The 19,233-nt window shown below is 42.2% G+C and overlaps 1 protein-coding gene across 1 annotated transcript in view; it reads right to left on the bottom strand.

The window, feature by feature from the left end:
• NUP210L (nucleoporin 210 like) overlaps positions 1–19,233 on the bottom strand; it is a 168,165-nt gene that overhangs the window by 142,627 nt on the left and 6,305 nt on the right. The window contains exons 3-7 of the mRNA XM_073008364.1: positions 12,937–13,068; positions 10,628–10,721; positions 8,946–9,096; positions 7,243–7,375; positions 5,400–5,558 (exon numbers count right to left, since the gene is read on the bottom strand). Of these exons, the coding sequence (XP_072864465.1) occupies positions 5,400–5,558; positions 7,243–7,375; positions 8,946–9,096; positions 10,628–10,721; positions 12,937–13,068 (669 nt within the window). The remainder of the gene's footprint in view (positions 1–5,399; positions 5,559–7,242; positions 7,376–8,945; positions 9,097–10,627; positions 10,722–12,936; positions 13,069–19,233) is intronic.

Genomic DNA, 19,233 nt, shown 5'->3' with positions numbered 1-19,233 from the left:
AGCTGCTCAGGAGGCTGAGACAGGAGAATCACTTGAACTCAGGAGGCAGAGGTTGCAGTGAGCCAACATCGCACCATTGCACTCCAGCCTGGGTGACAGAGTGAGACTCCATCTCAAAAAAAAAAAAAAAAAAAAAAGAAAGAAATACATAACTGACATGGCTAAACAGAAAACACTCAATCTGAAATACACTAATATAGACCAGGTACAGTAGCTCATGCCTATAATCCCAACACTTTGGGAGGCTGAGATGAGAGGATCACTTGAGCCCAGGAATTCAAGACCTGCCTAGACAACATAGTGAGACCCCACCTCTAAAAAAAATTTAAGGCCGGGCGCGGTGGCTCAAGCCTGTAATCCCAGCACTTTGGGAGACCGAGATGGGCGGATCACGAGGTCAGGAGATCGAGACCATCCTGGCTAACACAGTGAAACCCCGTCTCTACTAAAAACACAAAAAACTAGCCGGGCGAGGTGGCGGGCGCCTGTAGTCCCCGCTACTCGGGAGGCTGAGGCAGGAGAATGGCGTAAACCCGGGAGGCGGAGCTTGCAGTGAGCTGAGATCCGGCCACTGCACTCCAGCCCGGGCGACAGAGCAAGACTCCGTCTCAAAAAAAAAAAAAAAAAAAAAAAAAAAGCTTATAAAAAAAAAATTTAGGCCGGGCGCGGTGGCTCACGCCTGTAATCCCAGCACTTTGGGAGGCCGAGGCGGGCGGATCACAAAGTCAGGAGATCGAGACCATGGTGAAACCCTGTCTCTACTAAAAATAGAAAAAATTAGCCGGGCGCAGTGGTGGGCGCCTGTAGTCCCAGCTACTCGGGAGGCTGAGGCAGGAGAATGGCGTGAACCCGGGAGGCGGAGCTTGCAGTGAGCCGAGATTGCGCCACTGCACTCCAGCATGGGAAACGAAGCGAGACTCCGTCTCAAAAAAAAAAAAAAAATTTAAAAATTGGCCAGGCACGATGGCTCATGCCTGTAGTCCCAGCACTTTGGGAGGCTGACGAGGGTGGATTGCCTGAGGTCAGGAGACCAGCCTGACCAACATGGTGAAACCCTGTCTCTACTAAAAATACAAAAATTAGCCAGGCATAGTGGCAGGCACCTGTAATCTCAGTTACTCAGGAGGCTGAGGCAGAAGAATTGCTTGAACCCAGGAAGCAGAGGTTGTAGTGAGCTGAGATTGCGCCATTGCACTCTGTCACCGAGGTTAGAGTGCAACGGCATGATCTTGGTTCACTGCAACCACTGCCTCCCATGTTCAAGCGATTCTCCTGCCTCAGCCTCCCAAGTAGCTGGGACTATAGGTGTGCACCACCATGCCCAGCTAATTACTGTATTTTTAGTAGAGACAGGGCTTTGCCATGTTGGTCAGGCTGGTCTCGAACTCCTGACCTCAGGTGATCCACCTGCCTCAGCCTCCCAAAGTGTTGGGATTACAGGTGTGAGCCACTGCACCTGGCCCCATCTTTTTTTTTTTTTTTTTGAGACAGGGTCTCACTCTGTCACCCAGGCTGAGTGCAGTGGTACAATCACAGCTCACTGCAGCCTCTCTAACTCCTGGACTCAAGCGATTCTCCTACCCTCAGGCCTCTGAGTAGCTGGGATTATAGGCCTGCACCACCACATCTGGCTAACCTTTTACTTTTTGTAGAGACAGGGGTTTCACTATGTTGCCTAAACTGGTCTTAAACTCCTGGACTCAAGCAATTCTCCTGCCTCAGCCTCTCAAAGTGCTGGGATTACATGCATGAGCCACTGTGCCCAGCCTAAAGCAAATCTTCTAAATACTTTATGGGTAACTCTGTGCCAAACTTAGGTTTAGTTCTGATATGTACTTTACTATAATATTCATAAAATATAAGAGCTAGAAGGAAAGTCAGAAATAATAACATTCCCTTCATTTAACAAATGAGGAAACATCTCAACAGATCTCTAAAACAATTCATTCTTCTGATATCAAAATAAGATATCAGAATAAGATCTAAGCCTTCCATCTGCATTCCAAATCTCATTTTCTGTTGCCTCTCAGAAAACACATGCTCCATCAACTGGCTCTCTTTTCTCCCTTATCTCTGCCATCTTTCTCTGTTTAATTAAGAGAAATGTTCAAGTTTTTCCAATCTTAAAAAAAAAAAAAAGTATTCCTTGTGTCTTTTTCAAACTTCCACTTTGTTTTTGTCCTTGTGAAAGTCAAGCTGTTTTTACTGACAAAGTGACCCAAGACCTCCTAGTTACTACAACCTTTCAGTCTTTATCTTGACATCACTACCAGATTTGACCTGTTGAACAGTCTTCTCCTCTTTGTAAATTCCTAATTTGGTTATCAGGAAACTCCTCTCTCTGATTTTTCTCTCTTTCTTTTTTTTTTTTTATAGTTGAGACTCAGTTTCACTCTCTCGCCCAGGCTAGAGTGCAGTGGTGCCATCTCGGCTCACTGCAACTTCTGCTTCCCAGGTTCACGTGATTCTCCTGCCTCAGGAGTTCCTCCTGAGTAGCTGGGATTACAGCATGCACCACCACACCCTGCTAATTTTTATACTATTAGTAGAGACGGGGTTTCTCCATGTTGACCAGGCTGGTCTCGAACTCCTGACCAGTGATTCACCTGCCTCAGCCTCCCAAAGTGCTGAGATTACAGGCATGAACCACTGCGCCCATCCTTGGTTTTTCTATAATACTACCTTTTAAGCATTCCTTTAGATCCTCCTTACACATCCTCTTTTTCCATATGAACCTTAAAAGCCAGCATTACACAATTTTGTCTTTGGCCAAATTCTCTCACTCTATATAATTTCCCTAGGTGATTTTGTCTACAATAATAGCTCCAACTACCACCTATCTATAAACTAACTTTCAAATATCTATCTTGATCCTCAATCTTTCTCCTCCAGAGGCATAATGAAAATTTCTGCTTGGATATCTATCCCACAGTTTTGATGTTTTAATTTAACATGTGAAAAACTGAACTCATTATCTTTTTCCTTAAAACTGCTCTTTCTCTTATATTCTCTATCTCCATGAACAGTTCCACCAGCTACTCTATGCCAGGTGCTGGGACTCATTATGAATAGTCACCATCCATGTCCTCAAAAAAGATATACAAATAGACAAACACAATGTATTTTAATATTTGATACTTTGGGAAAAAATAACCATATGAACTGAAAATATGGGGGGAAAAAAGAACATTTAAGTTCACCTGGGGAATTCAGGGAAGTGCCTGACACACAGTTGGGTCTCAATAAATATTGAATAACTTAATTTATTTTGTAGGTATGATTGCATTTGTTGAAAAATGTCCTGGGTACCTTAAAATGACTAAAAAGCAAACAACATTGGATCAATAAGTCTCCTTAATGTGTGTAAGACAAATAATATAAGCAGCTAACTAACACTATTATACAAGAAATACTATACCTTTCAAGCCTGATAGAATTTTTCTGGTGTTAGCAACTTTTATTGAAGCGGAATAGCAGAAGTACTGTTCCTTTCCGAGCAGGGCTACCCTATGGACAGTGTGCCCCGCGTAGAGACATTCTTATTCAGAGTAAGCCTATTAGGCCCTACTTAATCTGCCCCTCTCCTACTCTGTTACTTCTACTATTTCCTGATTCACTGCACTTTAGCTTCACTGTCTTCCTTACTCTTCTTTAATCATGCCAAATATGTTCCTACTTCAGAACCTTTGCCATTGCTCTTTCCTTTCCCTAGAAGTCTTTCGCCAATTATCCACATGGCTTATTGTGCCAGTGTCGCCTCATCAGAGAGGACTTCTCTAATTATGCTAGGTAAAGACTGGGTGTGGTGGATCACACCTGTAATCCAAGCACTTTGGGAGGTTCATTTAAGGCCAGGAGATCATCCAGCCTACTCAGCCTAGCAAGACCTCATCTCTACAAAAAAAGACACAATTAGTATGGCATGGTGGTATGTGCCTATAGTCCCAGCTACTCAGAAGGCTGAGGTGGGAGGATTGCTCAAAGCTACTGTGAGTTATGATCATGCCTCTGCACTCTAACCTAGGCATCAGAGTGAGACCCTATCTCTAAAAAAAAAAAAAAAAAAAAAAAATCTGGCTGGGTGTGGTGGCTCATGCCTGGAATCCTAGCACTTTGGGAGGCCAAAGCAGGTGAATTGCTTGGGTCCAGGAGTTCAAGAGCAGTGTGGGCAACATCGCAAGACCTCGTGTCTACAAAAAATATATAAAAATTAGCTGGGTATGGTGGCAAGTGCCTGTGGTCCCAGCTACTTGGGAGGCTGAGCTGCGAGGATCACTTAAGCCTGGGAGTTTACAGGTTGCAGTGAGCCAAGATTGCACCACTGCACTCCAGCCTGGGCAACAGAGTGAGACCCTGTCGCTACAAAAATAATAATTTTTTGGCCAGGCACAGTGGCTCACGCCTGTAATCACAGCACTGTGGAAGGCCGAGGTGGGTGGATCATCTGAGGTCAGGAGTTCGAGACCAGCCTGGCCAACATGATGAAACCCCGTCTCTACTAAAAATACAAAAATTAGCCAGGTGTGGTGGCGTGCGCCTGTAATCCCAGCTGCTCAGGAGGCTGAGGCAGGAGAATAACTCGAACCCGGGAGGCAGAGGCAGGAGTGAGCAGAGATCACGCCACTGCACTCCAGCTTGGGCAACAAGAGCGAAACTCTGTCTCAAAAAATAATAATAATAATAGTAATAATTTAAAAATCTAACTATGCTGGACAAAATGGCAGTTTGTATACCCAGAGCTTAGAACAATGTTGAGCATATAGTATAAATGTAATAGATATTTTCTGAATGAATTTCTTTCAGATTCAAATATTCAAAAAAATTTCCAAATAAAGCACTGAGAGATGGAGTCCAAATCATGTTTCAATTTTCTGAGAATTTAAATCTTCATTCTCTTCTGTTTTCATTGACTATTACAGGTCTCTGTGTACCTTTCTTTGTTCAATCCTTGCATAGCAGGTTTAGTGAATTTTTAAAAATTGCTCTCAACACAATTTTTAAAATATTAGTTAAACATCTACTGCAGACAATAGCATATTTTCTCAATTATCATGTACAATAAGAAAGAACAAATTAAATAAAATTCTCACATATTCTTCCAAACTCCGTTTTCCCCATTCCCCTAATTACAATTCTTTTTATTTCCCTAATTACAATTTGATTGAGGTTGCAAATAAGCACTGAAGTTAGTAGATCCCAAGGTCTAACTATACTCCTTTTCTCTACTTACTCTGTTAGAAATTATCACAGCAATAACTTATAATTCTTTGTTAAAAATAAAACCTATAGGAAAACACTGTAGTAGTACTATAATCATTCTTAAATTATTTTACCAAAGAACATGTCTAGCATGCTCAAGGAAGTGTAGACTGGCAGCTAAAACTTGAACAAAAGGATACTTTTATGGACAAAGACAAGATTAGTCTGGCCCAGTTGTGAGGCAGTCACCATGGCTGTTTTGTCATCCAGTAAAGCTACTTTCTCAGAATGAGACCCATTAAGTGCAACTCTATGGTCTTGCAATTCCAGTATATAATGTTCCAGGGGAAATTTCACCTCTGTAAGACATGAAAGATACATAAATGTAATGACAGCAGCCATTCCAGTAGATAATGATGTATTCTTGATCATAAAGGAGTGATCAGGAAGCAGACATAAAATAAGAGTATGACCTGCCTTTAATGTTTTTCCTGCTATGATGAATTTCTACATGTAACCATTTGTGTGGAGTTTATGAGTTAAAATATATTGTTGGAAGCTCGGTGTGGTGGCTCCGCCTGTAATCCTAGCACTCTGGGAGGCCAAGGCGGGTGGATCACCTGAGGTTAGGAGTTCGAGACCAGCCTGGCCAACATGGTGAAACCCTGTCTCTACTAAAAATACAAAAAATTAGCTGGGCATAGTGGCGGACTCCTGTAATCCCAGCTACTTGGGAGGCTGAGGCAGGAGAATCGCTTGAACCTGGGAGGCAGAGGTTGCAGTGAGCCGAGATTGTGCCACTGCACTCCAGCCTGGGTGACAAGAGAGTGAGACTCCATCTCAAAAAAAAAAAAAAAAGCTCAATGTAACTTTTACTATCAATAGAATATTAAGCTTTCAGTCGAGAATTGAGTTTCTCAAGAAGTAACTTTTGCAAAGATCATTGCAATGATGATTCAAGTCCCTTCTGGTAAAGTGTCTTCACTTGCCCTTCAAAAGCTAATAAAGCTTTTGTTGTTTTATTTATTTAGTTATTTTTAGAGATGAGGTCTCAGCTTGGCACAGTAGCTCACGCCTATAATCTCAGCCCTTTGGGAGGGAGGCCAAGGTGGGAGAATCACTTGGGACAAGGAGTTCAAGACCAGCCTGGGTAACATAATGAGATCCGATCTCTACCAAAAAAAAAAAAAAAAAAAAAAGAGGCTGGGCGCGATGGCTCATGCCTGTAATCCTGGCACTTTGGGAGGCTGAGGCAGATGGATCACAAGGCCAGGAGTTGAAGACCAGCCTGGCCAGCATGGTGAAACCCTGTCTCTACTAAAAATACAAAAAATTAGCTGGGCATGGTGGCGCACACCTGTAATCCCAGTTACTTGGGAGGCTGAGGCAGGAGAATTGCTTGAACCCAGAGGTGGAGGTTGCAGTGAGCCGAGATCATGCCACCGCACTCCAGCCTGGGTGACAGAGCGAGACTCCATCTAAAAAAAAAAAAAAAAAGAGCTGGATATGGTGGCAGGAACCTGTAGTTCCAGCTATTCAGGAGGCTGAGGTGGGAGGATCACTTGAGCACAGGAGTCCAAGGTTGCAATGAGCCATGATCATGCCACTGTACTACAACCTGGGCAACAGAGTGAGACCCCCATCTCAAAAAAAATAAAAATAATAAAAGAAAATAAAAAAGGTATGGGGATCTTGCTCTGTTGCCTAGGCTGGTCTCCAACTCCTGGCCTCAAGCAATCTTCCTGCCTCAGCTTCCAGAGTAGCTGTAATTACAAGTGAGAGCCACCATACCTGGCTAGTTGTTGTTTTAATAGAGAATTCAGATGCCTACTGGCACTGAAGCTAAGCAGCCTAACTCTGCTATTAATATGTTCAACATATGGGGCTATTTCTGTCTAATATTAGTTAAGTACAGCAATTAATAACTTTACCACAAAATCTAAAAACCCAAGTATTTTTCATATATAACGTGGAGTTGCTGATCCTGTCAGCAGAAAAGATTTGGGAAATGTGAGTCACAGGAGAAAAAATAAATCACCTTACCTGTCATTCTCCCTTGAACCATTTTTGCAACTTGGTATTTAATATATGTTCCTACTAAGAGATAAATATCATGGGATGGTATAAGAAATATATTCTCCAAAACAAGCAGACGTATTAATGCTGCTGCCACTTTCTAAAAGAGGGAGGGGGAAAAAAAAAAAGTTTCCATGGACGGAATCCTCACAGTAGTCTTTCTTGATAAACGCTTACTTCTTTTAAATTTCTTTTAAATTTTTTTATAAATTTTTTTTAAAAAGCTTTCCTAATCACAAGTCATAATTTCAGCTAGCCTTAAAAAGTGATCATGAATCTTAATACCTAATTAACTTTCTAAGGTACTCAGACTTAGAACAGAAAAGTCTTCTAAAAGAGAAAAAGTAGGTAAATAAAAAGGTAAGTATGCTGAAATGAGAAAAGGTAAGACTTAATTGTAGAACACAGACATTCTTTTAGCCAACCTCCAATTAACTGACTTGCCAGATTAAGTTACTTTCCACTCTCTGTTGAACACATTGATTTTTATGAAGATTTACCCAATGCAAGGTTGGTAGGATTTTCTTGGAGGTCCACACACTCAGGTTCTTGCCATTGAATTAAATGCTTACCAAAAGACATTTGTTTTTTCCCAAACCTATTTATGCAAGTTGTGCTTGTAATTATAATCACATTAAAACAAAAACTATAGATGTGAAAAGAGAACTGTTGTTTCTATTAAAAATTTAAATGTTTCAAAAAAAGTTAAAGGCAAGCTGCTAATATGTACTATCAATTAGGTATAAGTGAGAAATGTAAATTATTAGGGAAAATCCTTTAAAATATAAATTTCTGCACTCAAATTCTTCCTGCATCTAAATTTTCACTTGACTAGAAATTAGGGCTGGGCACAGTGGCTCACACCTGTAATCCTAGCACTTTGGGAGACCGAGACAGGTGGATCACTTGAGGCCAGAAGTTTGAAACCAGCCTGGCCATCATGGTGAAACCCTGTCTCTACTAAACATACAAAAACTAGTTGGGCATGGTGACACATACCTGTAATCCCAGATATTCGGGAGGCTGAGGCACAAGAATCACTTGAACCCTCCCAACCCCAAAAAAGGAAGAAATTAGAAACTGTAATTTATGGGAGAAAGTGTATGTAGATTTCAAATCAGTGAACCCATGGTCAAAGAAAGGCCTTGCATCTACATCAAGGATTGGTGAATAAAATGTTAGTTATATATTTTAAGAGAAAATGCCAGTCACATTTGTAATTGTAATCAGGCAATAAAATGTTTAAGATAATTTTTTAACGCTTACCTACTTCAAATAACTTTTTCAATTAAATGACCAACTGTTGGCCCAAATCACATCAGACTAGAGGGCTTCTACTACAGATAAACATTAAAAACTATATTTTCCATAGGCAAGACTATTAGATGAAACATTTACAGCACTGGCCAGTTGTGCTGGCTCACGCCTGTAATCCCAGCACTTTAGGAGGCTGGGGCAGGAGACTGCTTGAGCTCAGAAGTTTGAGACCAGCCTGGGCAACGTGGTGAAACCCTGTCTGTCTCTCCAAAAAAAAAAAAAAAAACACACACAAACCAAAACCAAAACCAAAAAACAGGGCGTGGTAGTGCATTCCTGTAGTACCTGGGCAACAGAGCAAGACCCTATCTTAAAAAAAAAAGTAAGGAAAATTTATAGCACAAACTTTTTACCTTATAGAATGGTTCATGAATTCGAACTTTTACAACAGCAGCACCAGTTCTAATCCCAGACACTAAAATCACATCTCCTTGTTTCTCCTCTTTTTCCATCTCGGCTATATACATTGGGGGAGCATATTCTGCTTCAGAGTATTTAAGAATCCTAAAGACATAAAATATAATGTGTTTCTAGCAGAATTAAACGAAGTGTTCTTTCAAAAGTCCCTAAGAGACTTTAAACATAGTTTCTTCAATATCTGTAGAATGTAAAACACTTTTGGCTGGGCATGGTAGCTCATGCCTGTAATCCCAGGACTTTGGGAGGCCATGGTGGGCACATCATTTGAGGTCAGGAATTTGAGACCAGCCAGGCCAACATGGCGAAACTCCGTCTCTACTAAAAATACAAAAATTAGCTGGGCATGGTGGCATGCGCCTGAAATTCCAGCTACTTGGGAGGCTGAGACAGAAGAATCACTTGAACCCAGGAGATGGAGGTTGCAGTGAGCCAAGATCAGGCCACTGCACTCCAGCCTGGGTGACACAGCAAGACTCTGTCAAAAAAAGGAAGGAAGGAAGGGAGGGAGGGAGGGATGGAGGGAAGGAAAGAAGGAAAGGAGGAGGCCAGGGGCAGTGGCTCATGCCTATAATCCCAGCACTTTGGGAGGCTGAGGCGGGTAGGTCACTTGAGGTCAGGAGTTTGAGACCACCCTGGCCAATATGGCGAAACCCCGTCTCTACTAAAAATACAAAAATTAGCCAAGTGTGGTGGCGGGCGCCTGTAGTCCCAGCTACTTGGGAGACTGAGGCAGGAGAATCGCCTGAACCCAGGAGGTGGAGGTTGCAGTAAGCCGAGATCGTGTCACTGCACTCCAGCCTGGGTGTCAGAGCAAGACTCCATCTCAAAAAAAAAAAAAGAAAAAAAGAAAAGAAAAGAAAAGGGAAAAAAAGGCCGGGCACGGTGGCTCACGCCTGTAATCCCAGCACTTTGGGAGGTCAAAGCGGGCAGATCACGAAGTCAGCAGATCAAGACCATCCTGGCTAACATGGTGAAACCCCATTCTCTACTAAAAAAAAAAAAAAAATTAGCCAGGTGTGGTGGCGGGCCCCTCTAGTCCTAGCTACTCGGGAGGCTGAGACAGGAGAATGGTGTGAACCCGGGAGACAGAGTTTGCAGTGAGCCGAGATCACGCCACTGCACTCCAGCCTGGGCGACAGAGCGAGACTCCATCTCGGGAAAAAAAAAAAAAAAAAAAAAGAAAGGTATTTATGAGCCTCTGGCTAAAATTGTGGTGGGAGTAAAACTTGGATCTGAGATCTTCTCCTTGGTACTGAAGACAAAATTTCATACTATTATCCTTCTCCCTCTACTTCAGCATGTGCAGGTAGCTTGAATAAAAAGAACTGCCAGAAGATACACCTGGCTCAAATAATTGTGTAGTATTTAGCCCATTGTGTAGTATTTAGCCCATGAACTCCTCCATAATAACTCAGATTAATTGATCATAAAGGTACCTACATCTATGTCATATTTCATTCTATCAAAGACATTTTCCTCAGTAATTTATCAGTTTCAAAAAAGTACAGACAGTAAGATCATCAAAGTCCACAAAAATGGTTGCTTGTTCAGCATGCCACTTAATGGCAGCTGTCTTCTTCATAGTCAGGTGATTTATGTTTGGTTTCAAGTTTACCTAATTTTGCTGGACAGTTCTTCTCTTGCTGACTCGTTGTCCTGGGCAATGCTCCACTCAAACATCATCCCTGCCAAACTACTAAATGTATTTCCTGTACAGCAAGCCAAAAGCAGACAAGATAGGATCACATATTAAAAAATATTCAGGTATTTACAACAAGAAAGGGAAACTTAACTAGAAAATTATTTTGAGGCCTCCTTCATTAAGAAATAGAAAGCACTATCATTAATGAATTAAAACATATATATGAGAAAGTTCCCAACACAAACAGTAAATGATGTTGCTGCACAAGCTATCTGAAAGTAAAAAGGACTCAAGCTGATTAACTCCTGACTGACAATAATTATGCCATGCTCCTTCTGTTCCTTTCTACATAAAGGCTGACAAGGCATCCTTAATCCTGGTCCCCTCCACACAAATTTTTGTAAAAATTTTCCAGGCCAGGTGCAATGGCTTGTACCTGTAATCCCAGCACTTTGGGAGGCCAAGGCAGGAGGATCGCTGGAACCCAGGAGTTTGAGACCAACCTGGGCAACATAGTGACATCTGGTCTGTAAAATAAAAACTTAGCCAGGAATGGTGGCCTGTACCTGTAGTCCTAGCTACTCAGGAGGTTGAGATAGGAGGATTGCTTGAGCCTGGGAGGTCAAGGCTACAGTGAGCCATGCTTGTGTCATTGCACTCCAGCCTGAGCAACAGACTCTGTATCCAAAAGAAAAAAAAAAAAGCTTCCAGAATAGTTCATTTTTCAAATTAAAAAAACAAATCACTCAAATAATTTACAAAGGAAGTGGCAATACAGGCCGGGCGCGGTGGCTCAAGCCTGTAATCCCAGCACTTTGAGAGGCTGAGATGGGCGAATCACGAGGGCAGGAGATTGAGACCATCCCGGCTAACACGGTGAAACCCCATCTCTACTAAAAAATACAAAAAAACTAGCCGGGCAAGGTGACGGGCACCTGTAGTCCCAGCTACTCAGGAGGCTGAGGCAGGAGAATGGTGTAAAACCGGGAGGCAGAGCTTGCAGTGAGCTGAGATCCGGCCACTGCACTCCAGCCTGGGCAACAGAGCAAGACTCCATCTCAAAAAAAAAAAAGAAAGTGGCAATACATTATAATTTTTTTTTTAATCAACCATGGGAAACTTGGCCTCACAGGATACTTCAACCTCGGCCTCCCAAAGTGCTAGAATTATAAGCATGAGTCACCACGTCCCACCTAAATTTTTTTTTTTACCACCTAAATGTTTTTAATACCACATTATAGCATTAATATAGTATATAGTATTAAAAGCATTACATATTAGATCAAGATTGTAACTTTTTTACAGATTTCCATTTAATTCTCCTGATCTATAGAAAGTGGATTGATCAAACAGAGCTAGCAATAAATTCCAAAAAGTGTTCTTAATTGTTGATGTAGCGACCATCAGCAGAAGCTCAGTAGTAGATTGGATATATAAGAAAAGTTCTGAGGCCGGCGTCGTGGCTCACGCCTGTAATCCCAACACTTTGGGAGGCTGAGGTGGGCAGATCACTTGAGGGCAGGAGTTTGAGACCAGCCTGGTCAACATGGTGAAACCCGTCTCCATTAAAAATACAAACATTAACGAGCATGGTGGCACACGCCTGTATTCCCAGCTACTCGGGAGGCTGAGGCACAAGAATCTCCTGAACCCGGAGGGCAGAGGTTAAAGTAAGCCACGGTCACACCACTGCACTCAAGCCTAGGCAACAGAGCGAGACTCCATCTCAAAATAAAAGAAAATGGCCAGGTGCGGTGGTTCACGCCTGTAATCCCAGCACTTTGGGAGGCTGAGGTGGGTGGATCACCTGAGGTCAGGAGTTCGAGACCAGCTTGACCAACATGGTAAAACCCCGTCTCTAGCAAAAATACAAAATTAGCCAGGAGTGGTGGCACAGGCCTGTAATCCCAGCTACCCAGGAGGCTGAAGCAGGAGAAATGCTTGAACTCGGGAGGCAGAGGTTGCAGTAAGCCAAGATCATGCCGTTGCACTCCAGCCTGGGCAACAAGAGCAAAACTCCGTCCCCACCACGCCAAAAAAAAAAAAAAAAGAAAGGAACAGTTCTGAGATAACTAACAATAGCAGGAATATTTTATGAAAATGTGTAGCTAATACATTAAATCATACTCAGAATTATTATTCATCTATATGAGCTCCAAATGAGAAAATAGATATTATTTCTAATCTACTTTTGTCACTCAAGTTTTTGTTTCCAAGTGCTAAACATAAAGGGATATTACTTTATTTTAGGTAATTTTGTTGAATCCTCTGAAGTTCTTTACCTTCAGCATCCAATGCCCTCACCATCAGTTCCAGTGGCGAATCATCTACATAAAGTTCCCGGGCCCGAGATACAATTTCAATGCTGTTTATCACATCAACCTTAACATCACAGCGTAGCTCATGGTCAGTCACTACAATGAACCCAAAAACTGAGTATTTAATTCAATAGGTCATGAATCTATTAAATGTCTCAAATACTCAAAACTGTATTCTAAAGATTATGAAAAAGAAAGACTATGACAGCTGCTTTTACCTATGGAAGAAAATAGCATAATAACAAGATATATAAGAGCCTTTCTTTATAACAAGAGGCACTAGACCAGAGATTCCAAAACACTGATCTATGATGATGTTTTTACACATCCATGGAAATATGAGAAAAATAAAAATTTTAATTTTTTTCTCCAAATTCTTCAAGATCCTGATAACAAATAAAAATTTTAAAATAGCGAATAATAGGCTGGGCACAGTGGCTCATGCCTGTAATCCCAGCACTTTGGGAGGCCAAGGCGGGTAGATCACGAGGTCAGGAGATCAAGACCATCCTGGCTAACACAGTGAAATCCCGTCTGTACTAAAAATACAAAAAAATTATCCTGGCGTTGTGGCAGGCACCTGCAGCCCCAGCTACTCGGGAGGCTGAGGCAGGAGAATGGCATGAAACCAGGAGACAGAGGTTGCAGTGAGTTGAGATTGTGCCACTGCCCTCCAGTCTGGGCGACACAGCGAGACTCCATCTCAAAAAAAATAAATAAAATAAAATAAAAGTGAATAATAAAATTAAGTTGTAGTCATATTACAGAATTATACTTTATTCATATGTCTTACTTTTAAAATGATAAAAAATTTTCTTTTTTGAAATAATGGTGTTAGATTTTAAAAAATGTATTTAGGAAAGTAAAACGGTGGCAACTGTAAGTTGGTCCTATCATTAAACTTCTCTATCTCTTTCTCTTTTCCTTTATTTCAGTTATTTTTTCTTCTGGGCCATGAGATTAAAAAGCCTGGGAACCACTGTATTAGATCTAGTTAGAGTCCCAGTCCAACCAGAGTTCTAGTCAATATACCCATAATGAAATTCAGAAACACTAATTGAAACAGTACAGAATAAAATGAGAATGAAATAAAAATTGTTTTGTACCACTATATTTTAACAGCACTCTCTCCTACCACATCTGCCATGTATTTGAGAACTGTCTATATAGCTGTTCCACTCTATCGTAACATTTTTAGTTTTAGCTTCATTCAAAAAAACTAAAAAGCAAAGTTACTACCACTTTCCAATGACCCAAAATTACCAGTAAACATCAGGGATAAACTCTGTCCCCAGCCATAGATCTGCTTTTACGGAATTTTAAAATCAAAAGAGAGGCCGGGTGCAGTGGCTCATGCCTGTAATCCCAGCACTTTGGGAGGCTGAGGCAGGGCAGGTGGATCACCTGAGGTCAGGAGTTTGAGACCAGCCTGACCAACATGGTGAAATCCCGTCTCTATTAAAATATAAAAATTAGCTGGGCATGGTGGTGCATGCCTGTAATCCCAGCTACTCAGGAGGCTGAGACAGAATTGCTTGAATCCAGGAGGCAGAGGTTACAGTGAACTGAGATTGTGCCACTGCACTGCAGGCCACTGCACTCCAGCCTGGGTGACAGAGTAAGACTCTGTCTCAAAAAAAAAAAAAAAATTAAAAATTAAAATTAAAAATTGGCTGGGCGCAGTGGCTTACACCTGTAATCCCAGCACTTTGGGAGGCCAAGGCGGTCAGACCGCCTGAGGTCAGGAGTTCAAGACCAGTCTGGCCAACATAGTGAAACCCTGTCTCTACTAAAAATACAAAAATTAGCCAGGTGTGGTGGTGCACGCCTGTAGTCCCAGCTACTTGGGAGGCTGAGGCAGGAGAATTGCTTGAACCTGGGAGGCAGAGGTTGCAGTGAGCCGAGATTGTGCCATTGCACTCCAGCCTGGGCGACAGAGCGAGATTCCGTCTACAAAAAAAAATTAAACATTGAAAAAAAAACAAAGGAGAATGTTAATCAGATAATAGAGGTAAATGCCCCTCAACAAGGGCTAAGGTACACTAAAATATGCTTATTTCAGAAAATGGTATGCTTCCTTTCACAAGAAATATTAAAAATTGAATTACTCATCCTGAAACTACTTTTTTTTTTTAGATGGAGTCTCGCTCTGTCGCCCAGGCTGGAGTGCAGTGGCGCCATCTCGGCTCACTGCAAGCTCCGCCTCCCAGGTTCACGCCATTCTCCTGCCTCAGCCTCCCGAGTAGCTGGGACTACAGGTGCCCGCCACCACGCCCGGCTAATTTTTTGTATTTTTAGTAGATACGGGGTTTCACCGAGTTAGCCAGGATGGTCTCGATCTCCTGACCTTGTGATTCGCCCACCTCGGCCTCCCAAAGTGCTGGGATTACAGGCGTGAGCCACTGTGCCCGACCGAAATGACTTTATATAGACAATAGAATTGAACAAATAAGTAAATACATCATAGGTAATGAAAGTCAGTTTTCTCCCTGTCAGAGAAAGAAGTTAAAATAAACAAGGTGGGAAGGCTAGCATAAGCCCTAAGCTCCAAGATTAGAATTGAAGATATCAGTATGAGCTCATGTTTATTTTAATATCTATGCAGATAGATATAGAAATAAGTGTAGATATATGTATATACATGATTAGCATATATACATATATTTCCTAGTTATGTTTGCTGAGCGGGCCTAGAAGCAGTGGATACACCAGTAGCAACAAGCACACTGGCACCCAGATCTTGGTTTCTAAATATAATTCTTGTTGTTGTTGAGATGGAGTCTTGCTACGTTACCCAGGCTAGTCTAGAACACCTGACCTCAAGCGATCCTCCTACCTCAGCCTCCCAAACTGCTGAGATTACAGGCACTAAATATAATTCTTTAATATAACAAACCAGGACTCCTTGAAGAAATGGCTAATATGACCCTGGCCCATCTCATAGAACTAAAAAGTAAGAAAGTACAATTAATCAATCAGTCACGAAAATTAAACAAAAGGTAAGGGCAATTTCAAAGGACATAGGAGCCAACCTGAAAGAGCCCCCAATGGCCAAAGCTGGAAAAACTGGAATAGCAGAATAAATTATAATATTGAAATATAGCCCCAAAATTAAATAAATACTCAGGAACCCATACTGACATATATAATTGAATAAATTAACTGGGAAGAAGCTATTTGTAAGATGTAAGACATCTTTCTTTCAGAAGAATACTAGTTAATAAGTATAGAAGATATGAGGGAAATCCCTTGAGCCCAGGAGTTCAAGATCAGCCTGGGCAACATAGTGAGACCTCCTCATGTCTACAAATAATAAAAAGAATCTAGCCAGGTGTGGTGGCACACATCTATGGTCCCAGCTACTTGGGAGGCTGAGGTGGAAGAATCGCTTGAGCCTGGGTGGTCAAAGTTGCAGTGAGCTGAGTCCATGCCACTGCAAGAGCAAGATCCCATCTCAAAAAAAAAAAAAAAAAAAAAAGAACAACACAGTACTATGATTCCTAAGATTCATGAATAAACACTAAAATCAGTGGGTAAAGCTTCAAGGAGAAACAGGATACATCAAAGTATCTCCATCAAATATTTATTAGTTATTGTAGTGGTTAATACATGTGCACAAATTCTTTGGCACTCCTCCTTCCAAGAGGCAAAGGTTAATTCTCCTTCCTGTATTTTTGTTTTGTTTTTTTAAAAACAGGGTCTCACTCTGTCACCCAGGCTGGAGATCAGTGGCACAATCATCGCTCACTGCAACCTCGAACTCCTGGGCTCAAGTGATCCTCCCACCTCAGCCCCCTGAGTGGTTGGGATTATAGGTGCATGCCACTGCGCCTGGCTAATTTTTAATTTTTTGTAGAGACAGGGTCTCACTTTGTTGTCCAGGCCAATCCCCCTTCCTTTAAATTGTAGGCTAGGCTTCATGGCCACTTTTAATGAATAGCATATACAAAGGGGAAAATGGTAACTTTACAGTGGAGAAACCTGACAGATACCACCTTAACCAAGTGATCAAGGTTACCACCACCAGTGATAAATCATGCGGATATCATGAACCCCCTGAAATAATGCAATGGGAAGGGCTCTTCAATTCTGTGGGTTTTTTCCCTCAAAATCCATAACCCCAGGCTAATCATGAGAAAAACCCAAATTGAGAAACATTCTATATACAACATCTGACCAGTACTCTTTTTTTTTTTTTTTCCTTAAACAAGGTCTCTGGAATGCAGCAGTTCGATCGTGGCTCACTGCAGCCTCAAACTCCTGGACTCAAGCAATCCTCCAGCCTTGGCCTCCTGAGTAGCTGGGTTTACAGGCACGTACCATCATGCCTGGCTAACATTTTCTTTTCTTTTTTTTAGTAGAGACTTGGTCTTGCTAATGTTGCCCAGGCTCGTCTTGAACTCTTGGGCTCAAGTGTTCCTCCTGCTTCAGCCTCTCAAAGTGCTGGGATTACAGGCCTCCTGAGCTAGTGCCCTCAGCCCAACACTGTTTTTTTTTTGTTTTTGTTTTAGACAAAGCTTCTCTCTGTCACAGTGCAGTGGTGCAATCCGGCTCACTGCAATCTCTGTCTCTGGGGTTCAGGGGTTTAAGCAATCCTTGTGCCTCAGCCTCCAGAGTAAGTGGGATTACAGGCACACACCACCAAGCCTGGCTAATTTTTTGTATTTTTAGTAGAGATGGGGTTTTACCATGTTGGCAAGCCTGGTCTCGAACTCCTGACCTCATGATCCGCCCACCTCGGCCTCCCAAAGTGCTGGGATTACAGAGGTGAGCCATGCCAGGCCACCCAATACTCATTAAGTGTCAAGGCCGGGCACGGTGGCTCATGCCCGTAATCCCAGCACTCTGGGGGGCTGAGGTGGGTGGATCACTAGGTCAGGAGTTCGAGACCAGCCCAGCCAACATGGCCAACATGGTGAAACCCTGTCTCTACTAAAAATACAAAAAATTAGCTGGGTATGGTGGCACGTGCCTATAATCCCAGTTACTCAGGAGGTTGAGGCAGGAGAATCGCTTGAACCCAGGAGACAGAGGTTGCAGTGAGCCGAGATTGCACCATTGCACTCCAGCCTGGGAAACAGAGCAAGTCTCAGAAAAAAAAAAAAAAAAAAGCATCAAAAGTGACTGAAAGGCTGAACATGGTGACACCCCATCTTTACAAAAATTAGCTGGGCATGGTATTGTGTGCCTGCAGTCCCAGCTACTGGGGAGGTTGGGGTGGGCAGATCACTTGAAACCTGGAAGCAAAGGTTGCAGTGAGCCCAGATAGTGCCAGTGCACTCCAGCCTGGGTGACAGAGACAGACTCTGTCTCAAGAGAAAAGTGACTGAGAAACTCACAGATTGGAGGAGACAAAGGAAATATGACAACTTAGTTTAGCAATGTGGTATCTTTAATTGAATCCTAGAGAAGATTAGTGAAACATTAGGGCAAACTGGGTAAAGGGTATATGGGAACTTTCTGCATTATCTTTACATCTCTTTTGTAAATCTAAAATCATTTTTAAATTTAAAAGTTTTAAAATTAAATTAGCCTTCTACTTGATTAACATTTAACTGACAAACAGAACCCCAAGTTAAAAAAATTAAAGACAAAGACATGGGGTCTGTGAACAAAAAACAACAAGGTAAGTTGAAATCTCACAGGATCTGCTGGTAGAATTACCACTAAGGAAGTGTTCCAGGATGGCAAAGGAAGGAAGGAAGGGAGGGAGGCTAAGTTTAGGTAATCCATAACTTGATAATCAGGCACTGAATAATCTAGCACTTGTCAAATGAGAAACTAAAGCCCCCTTTTCAGTAGAGAAATGTGTAGCACAATGGCAAACAGAAGCAGCTGTGACCTTACATAAAAATATAAAAAGCCTTGTACACACAATGCTTACTCATCTGACTACCTCAACAGCAGAAAACTTTTTTTTTTTTTTTCCTGAGAAGTAGTTTCGCTCTTGTCGCCCAGGCTGGAGTGCAGTGATGCCATTTTGGCTCACTGCAACCTCCACCTCCAGGGTTCAAGCGATTCTCCTGCCTCAGTCTCCCAAGTAGCTGGAATTACAGGCGCCCGCCACCACACCCAGCTAATTTTGCATTTTTAGTAGAGACAGGGTTTCACCATGTTGGGCAGGCTGGTCTCGACCTCTTGACCTCAGGTGATCCACCCGCCTTGGCCTCCCAAAGTGCTGGGATTACAGGCGTGAGTCACTGTGCCCAGCCTAGAAAACTTTTCAATACAAGGTCATTGACCATAAAGAAAAAAAATGCC

Source organism: Chlorocebus sabaeus, chromosome 20 (genome assembly GCF_047675955.1).
Source record: "Chlorocebus sabaeus isolate Y175 chromosome 20, mChlSab1.0.hap1, whole genome shotgun sequence".
Classification (NCBI taxonomy): Eukaryota; Metazoa; Chordata; class Mammalia; order Primates; family Cercopithecidae; genus Chlorocebus; species Chlorocebus sabaeus.
Note: the sequence above shows the minus strand (reverse complement) of the source record. Positions and strands in the feature narration are given on the sequence as shown.